Raw genomic sequence first — 7656 nt, forward strand, 5'->3', positions numbered from 1 at the left:
TTGACCAAACGGCCGTCTGGTAGCTGGTCGTTTGAGCGGGCGAATGATTAGTCGTTTAGTCTAGCGAACAGTCAGCGTCTTGAACGTTCGGTCGGAGGAGAGCCGTTACTAAGTAGTCAGGTGGAGGAGAGCCGTCCAGTCAGTAAGTAAAATAAATTATAAAACTATATTTTTTTTATATATATGTGCAACCAACCAATTTTTTTTAAAAAAATTATTTTTCTTTGGATAATTTTTTTTCTATTTTATTAAAAAGTTATTTTCTACAAAATAATATATACTGAATTGGTTGGATGAGAAAGTGGAGGAGAACCGTCCAGTAGTAGTCGGTTGGGATAGAAAGAAGAGATAAAGAAATATAATAAATTATATAAATATATATTTTTTATACCTGTGCAACCAACAAATTTTTTTTTTTAAAAAATTATTTTTCTTTGGATATTTTTTTTTTATTTTATTAAAAAATTATTCGCTACAAAATGATATATATATTGAATTGGTCGGATGAGAAGGAGAAGAATCGTCCAGTCGGTTGGCATAAAAAGATGAGAGAAATAAATATAATCAATTATATAAATATATATTTTTTATATATGTGCAACCAACCAATTTAAAAATATATATATTTTTTTTGAATAATTTTTTTCTATTTTATTAAAAAATTATTTTCTACAAAATGATATATATTGAATAATATTTAATTTAGCTAAAATTAAATATTTAAATAAAACATAAATAATGCATAAAATATAATTTAAGAAACACATCAATTAATTTAATTTATACAGCACAATAATTATAAAATATACTTAAAAATTAATTAATATTTTATACACAAAATACAATTAATACAATTATTGAATTAAATTAATATAAATTATACCAAAACTCGATATAAATAATTAATTAATTTAATAAAAATAAGCTATAAAATATGTCAAAATCAAGAGTTATCACTAACCGACCTTCTAGACCGTTGTCTTCAATCCTTTCTATATGAGGCCAACCGACTCCCCAAGTGTTTACTCTCTGAAATATATTTATATAATTAATTCACTTTCTTGCTCTTATCATTCCATTTGTCTCCCACTTCTTTCATTATTTTACATAAAAAAAAAAAAATTTAAAATTGATTGGTTGCATAGTTATAAAATTATTTATATAATTCATTTCTTTATTTCTCCCTTTTTTTTTCTTTTTTTTTTTTTTCCATCTCACCAATTAGGTTAGTCACTTTCTTTATTTATGTAAGATCAGCCGTCCGGTCGGACTAATTTTTTTTTCTTGTTTTGCGTGTCCAATAAATTCAATAACCTCTGCATTAGTTTCAAATGCATTTTTTTTATATATCATAACATTAGAATATTGTAATTAAGTTATTGTATTAGAGAAAACGTTACGATCTACAAAATGATAGTCATATCAATATATTCTGTACAAGTAAATCACTATAAAATAGCAAATGAAATTCAAAAAACACAACTCTCAAGAACATCCAATATCTTCGTTATAACTGACAACGTGAGGGTTTATTAACAAATTTAGTCATACTTGCCCACAATATTACTATTACGTACAACTGATGTAAAGATATTAAGAGTAATTTAGTAAAAACAGATAGTCATCCGTACAATTTCTCATATATATATATATATATGTGTGTGTGTTCAATGATTTATCAACATAAATAAACCCTAACCACATTTTGAAATCACCATTTCCCGTTCAAAGCAAATTGGACCAAATTACGATCGAATTGGGCCGAAAATAGTCTCGAATATGAATCATTCAGAAGCTATAAATCCAATAAATGCACCTGTTTGAAATGAACGCACGATCCAGTCCACCAAACACAGACAATTGCTTTCTGAGTAATTTCTTCGTCGACAACCGGGGGAGTGACCTTCGAATGCCTGTCATTTCATTTTATTGGCTGAAGTAATCCCACGACGAAATAGCCCAATGGTTTCGTTTCGGCTTTTCTTCGTTTTTCTCTCTCTCTCTCTCTCTCTCTCTCGCGGCAAGGGCATCTGCAATTCTCTTTCAGGGGCAGGGCAGAGTGGGTAATGACATGAATGAAATACGACTACTAAATAAAAATAAGAATAAGAGGAAGGAAAAAAAAAGAAAAGAAAAAGAAATGACCTACCCAACCCAACCCAGCACACCCCACTCCCACCGCCCAATATATAATGAAGGCAGGGCAGGGCTGGGCAGGCAGGGCGTGCTTTGTGCAGACGGATGAACAAAAAGGATAGCCATATGATCCATCCATACCAACACAACACTTCGATATATTGAAACACGCAGCCCCCTCCGAAAATTCTTACCTCTTTCCTTTTCGTCCAGTTCCGCACCTCGGACTCAAATCGCAGATTCTGTTGTTAACACTTGCCCTTTCTTTCTCCTTTTCCTTGAAAAACGGTAAACCCCGTTCAAGGTAACAATAATATGCCATGAGTATTTTCACTGAAGATCTGTTGTTGATGGGTTGATTGGATTGGATTCTTAACTAGTTTTGTCCGTATTTTGTCTTCGATTCTCCTGTTTCTGTGGTACGATCTGTAGTTTTGGCTGTGTGAATTCCTCATTTTTATTTACCATATACTGTTCTTTTTATTAAATGCACGATGGCTGTCTACCATTCAAGCTTCTTCGAATTATCGGAAACTCAGTCGATTTATTTCTTCGATTATGTATGTATGTATGCATATATATATTTGTTTGTCTGATCTTATTTCCATCTCTCTGCTTGTTTTTTAGGAGAATTTCTTATAAGGATTTCGCACCTGGTCTTTTTGTATAGGTTACAATTCATGATTTTAAGTAACTGTAGATATTGCCGATTGTTAATCATTTGATATCATGATTTCCATGGTTACATGAGCGGGAGGGAATTGTAATGGTGATGTTTAACGACGGAGAACATTTATTTTGTTTTTTAGGGTGTATTGCACTCACTTTGTCATTACAAGTCTAGGAACGATTATGAGATTTCTAGGTGTCAATTTGTAGGTGTTTGTGCTGATCATAATGATGCTAACCTAAATAATGATGAGCTAGGGCTCTCGGAGGGGGAATATTTTATGATTGTTCGTCAAGCTAATTTTAGAAAAACTTTTGGTTACTCACCCATAGGGATCTTGACTTTGTGATTTACTTTGGTATTGAGTTTGACTTGTCAGAATTTGGGTTGTTGATTCCTGTCTATCAAATGGTTAGGCAATTTAAGCTGCACTTTGATTGTATCAATGAAACATATCAGTCCTAACTGATTGTTGCCCTTCACCAGAACAAGCAGATGCATATAGGAGAGGCCTTCTATAGGTGTCGCAACAACGTCCCACAAATTAAATCTTTTGAGTGTTCCATAACCTGCACCTCTTGATGCCTTTGTCAATAGAAAAACTAGTCTGGATACAATCTTGGAATGTAACTTGTTAATGATCTGCAAAATGGAGGTTGTATAGCTCTATTTGTATTACGTGCTATAGTCACTGTGTTTGCATTATGCATATCTACATAACTTCAAGAAGCATGTTTCTGTTTCTCTGTGGATTGAACTTATGATATTTAATATAAGCATCAGTAGTAGGGTGGTTGGATGCATCCGAATGTAGAGGTATATGTATATCTTTCGAGAAGCCTGATAAAATCTCAACTGAGAGATGTATGTACCAGCATAGCATATTCATGAAACTACTATTTTAGTTAAAACTAAAGCCCAAATCATTTCATTCATTTCAACTTTAAAGGGGAGATCACATAGACGGAGTCGGAGAGGAGGGTAGGGCTCACGGCTTACCATGGAATTGGCAGCAGAGAAAAAGGAAACCACCGCCACCAATCTACCCCCTCCAGCTGTGGACGAAGATAAAGACCAGATCGCCCTCGATCTCAAGGCTGGTCTCCACCCTCTCAAGGTTCGTTCCCGTTCCTCATTTTTGCCGTGCTCCCTATTTTGTTGCTTCATTGCTCTGTCGCCACCATACCTTTTAACCCCGAAACTCAATGTTAAACTTTTGGTTTTATCGTCTGCCAAGTTTTTAGTTTTCGCCATTGAGAACTTTCGGATTTCTAGTCTGGACTATGCTTATCAACTGAAATTAAAGTGAAAATTTATGCGATACAAGTTCCTGCTTTTTTATTATTATTATTATTATTATTATTATTTATTTATTTATTTATTTTCCCTTTTAGATTCTTATATCGATAGCCTATTTATGATTTAACCCTTGGTTCATAATCAATCAGCGTGTGAGTCAAGTGTTTCAAGCTATTTCAGGGAACCAACAAAGCACATACTTAACTTCTGTGAACGATCACTTGCGAGTTTTGATCAAAACTTTAGCTAATTGTTTCACATTCATTTCACATCATCATCTGGAAACCCATAAGAGGCCTATAAAACGGTTCCTTTAGTTCAACTCCTTAATGAAATGCTATTATTGTCTTCATGGCATTGTTTATGCATCTGTTTTTTCTTATATTTATTTATTATCATGTTTTTAAGAAAAAAATTATCTCATACCTAACTATATTTTTGCGTGCATCCCCACATATATGTATAATCGTGATCTATAAATGTGGTTTCTCAGCTCGCTGTGATGATTTATTAAAGAAGATAAAACATTGGTTTATTGTTTCATGGTCAGTTCCCAGATATCATCTGGAGACCCTTAAGAGACCTTGGGTCAACATCTTAACGGTGAATGCATAATTATTGTTTTCATGTTGCTTTGGGGGGTTATGGTATTGACAAATTCGAAGTTTTTTTTTTCTAGGTCTTTATTAAAATAATTCTATACCTAACTATGTTTGTGCATGTGTTTCCATATTTACTTCTTAACATAGTCTGTTATTATTGTTTACTTAGCCTATACTTGTTGTGATACTTTTCATAAATAATGGGGAATGTCTAGAGGTAAAAGTTAAGAGAGTTTAAATTTTTAATATGTAATATTTTGAGCAAAGAAAAAATACACTTTTATATGATTTGGAAAAATGTAAACTGATTAGAAAACATATCTAATGTTTTGTGGGAGGAAAGACGCCTGAATTAGTTTTGCAAGAAGTTTGTTCTTTTATATTTCTAAACCCTGTTTTAATCTATTTAATGTTCTATTTTTCCTTAAAAAAGCCATCATGTTCAATAATTAGTCTTTTACATGCAAAACATCACATTAGACAATAATTTTTACTAGAAGTGTTTAAATGTAAAATACAAACGAAGACGCAAAAGAATACAATCATTTATTCTGCAAGTAAAAAATCTATATATATGATTTTCAGCACAAATTTGTATTCTGGTACACTCGCCGAACGCCTGGAGTTCGAACTCAAACATCATATGAGGATAATGTTAAGAAGATTGTGGAATTCAGTACGGTATGCTTTCTTTTTCCAGTTTGAATGGTTTAAGGAGGTTGTGATGTCTTGATGCATCTTTTCTCTTAAGCTGAATATTCACTGTATTTATTAACGAACATACCATTATTGTTTATGTGATGTATTTCAGGTTGAAGCCTTCTGGGTCTGCTATTGCCACTTAGCTCGACCATCCACATTGCCAAGCCCAACTGATTTGCATTTATTCAAGGCTGGTATCCGTCCACTGTGGGAGGTGTGCTTATTTGTTGAGCTGTTTTATGTGCTTCTACTTTAATTTAAGATTGCGTTTCATTTAAGTTAAACATTTTATTTTTCTCAGGATTCTGCTAACTGCAATGGTGGGAAATGGATTATTAGGTTTAAAAAGATTGTATCAGGCCGGTTCTGGGAGGACCTGGTATGGAGCTAAGTGCTTAACAATATACTATTTAAATACTTTTTTTTTGTTTATAATTATAATTTAGATGTCAATCATGTGCCCAGGCATAAGCTAATCTCACATAATTTTATTCCTTGTGTACATAATTTTGATAAATGATTGATCTTCCTATTTGTTGAGAGTGTTCATGATCAGTGAGGGGGGTGATCATGAAGGGCTCTTCTCAGAACTCTTAGAAAACCCTTGAAGTGCTTATTTTGAATGTTTTTATGCATATCTATTTTTTTTGATCAGATATGCATATTTTGTCCGGCCAGGAAGTAAACATATTTCTATTTTGGTTGTCCAATTATAAAATAATCATTTCATTAAATACCCAATTTTTTTTTTCACAAATACCCCTAATTTACATCATTACTTTTACACAAAAAAGTAAGGGCAAAAATGTCATTATACTAATCTTAGCTATCCACTGCATACTATTTTACCCCCTCAGTCCAGCTGGAAAGTAAACATATTTCTATCTTGGGTTGTCCAACTACAAAGTAACTATTTCATTAAATGCTAATTTTTTTTCGACAAATACCCTTAATTTATATGACATCATTAGTTTTACACCAAAAAGTAAGGGCAAAAATGTCATTACATTATTCTTAACTACCCACTACGTATTATTATTTTTTAAACTCTGCGCCAAAAATAAATGTTTACTTTGTAATAGGACGGAGGTACTATTTTTTGTTAAATGGCTTGTTGTGGCTTTGATCCTGCTTGATAATAAATTGATTGGGCATTAATTTAGGTACTTGATGGTGGCATTCAAGTAACTATTACGGGCATTATTATTTGATATTGCTATTTTGTAGCTTGTAGCATCAGAAAAATTTGATTAGTAGTTGTGTATTGGATATTGATATGCAGATTCTGGCATTAATAGGAGACCAGCTTGATTATGGTGATAATATTTGTGGAGCAGTATTGAGTATCCGTTTTAACGAGGACATAGTGAGTGTGTGGAACCGCAATGCGTCTGACCATCAGGTCAGCTGCTCTTTTTTATTTGGCTATACATAATAATACTCCAAGCCTTATTTTCCTTTGGTGATGTTAGATTGCAAGGGAGAATGCATGCTCTTGTGCTTATTTGCTTTGTTGTCTGACCAGCAGGCGGTTATGGCTCTGAGAGATTCCATCAAAAGACATTTAAAGCTTCCCCACAGCTATGTGATGGAGTACAAGCCCCATGACGCCTCCCTGCGAGACAACTCATCATACCGCAACACATGGTTGAGAGGATGAGGCTGCCACTGGCTTCGCAACAAAGAGATGGATGACCATGCCACTTTACAATTTGTCATATGAAGGTAGATTCATCCATCCAAGTTGGCACAGGCTTGGCCTCTTCATTGAATCTCACCTCATCCCACAGTCACACAGGGCTACGCATCCATCCATCTCCTGTGTATTTGGTGGATGGTTGACTTACTCACCTATCACTATGCTTTTACTTTTGATATCGGGCTCGCTAGCTCGCACTATTGTCTTTCTATGACCCTCCCTCACCCTTTTACCATATCACAATCCTCCCTCCCTCCCTCCTGTTGTTGGTGTTGCATTGCATCTGTCTATTGAATATATATGAATGATCATCTTTCTTTAGATTTCAAATGAAAATTTTGGGGAATTAGTAATGGATTGGTTCGACTCAATAAAAGCAAATTTATCAATTAATTTGTCAGTTTTTTTTTTTAAATTACATTTGAAATATTTTTTTATTTAGGGTGTGTTTGTATTTTTTTTTTTTCCAAAAATATCAAATTAAATACTTATTTTTTATTTTTTATATTATACTAAAAATATCACATCAACGGTACAACTATTCAAAT

The 7656-nt window shown here is 33.3% G+C and overlaps 1 protein-coding gene across 4 annotated transcripts; it reads left to right on the top strand.

The window, feature by feature from the left end:
• Positions 1 to 2160: 2160 nt before the first annotated feature.
• On the top strand, positions 2161 to 7429 carry LOC127256572 (eukaryotic translation initiation factor NCBP-like). Of its 4 annotated transcripts, none has more exons than XM_051282652.1 (7): positions 2161 to 2555; positions 3756 to 3923; positions 5293 to 5388; positions 5519 to 5623; positions 5711 to 5788; positions 6692 to 6811; positions 6935 to 7429. In XM_051282652.1, the coding sequence occupies exons 2-7, from the start codon at positions 3807 to 3809 to the stop codon at positions 7067 to 7069; spliced, it is 651 nt and encodes a 216-aa protein (XP_051138609.1). In that variant the 5' UTR covers positions 2161 to 2555; positions 3756 to 3806; the 3' UTR covers positions 7070 to 7429. The 4 variants fall into 4 exon arrangements, with proteins under 4 accessions (XP_051138609.1, XP_051138608.1, XP_051138607.1 ...); XM_051282651.1 differs by having other exon boundaries at positions 2162 to 2424; XM_051282650.1 differs by having other exon boundaries at positions 2163 to 2440.
• The last annotated feature ends 227 nt before the right edge of the window (positions 7430 to 7656 follow it).

This window comes from Andrographis paniculata, unplaced genomic scaffold (genome assembly GCF_009805555.1).
Source record: "Andrographis paniculata isolate CXL003 unplaced genomic scaffold, ASM980555v1 Contig56END, whole genome shotgun sequence".
Taxonomy (NCBI): domain Eukaryota; kingdom Viridiplantae; phylum Streptophyta; class Magnoliopsida; order Lamiales; family Acanthaceae; genus Andrographis; species Andrographis paniculata.

Bases quoted from the DNA above. Each gene is read 5' to 3' on its own strand.
- LOC127256572 (XM_051282652.1), top strand. From the start codon at position 3,807: ATGGAATTGGCAGCAGAGAAAAAGGAAACCACCGCCACCAATCTACCC. The intron at 5,389-5,518 runs GTATGCTTTCTT...GATGTATTTCAG, and splicing joins AGATTGTGGAATTCAGTACG to GTTGAAGCCTTCTGGGTCTG. The intron at 5,624-5,710 runs GTGTGCTTATTT...TATTTTTCTCAG, and splicing joins GTATCCGTCCACTGTGGGAG to GATTCTGCTAACTGCAATGG.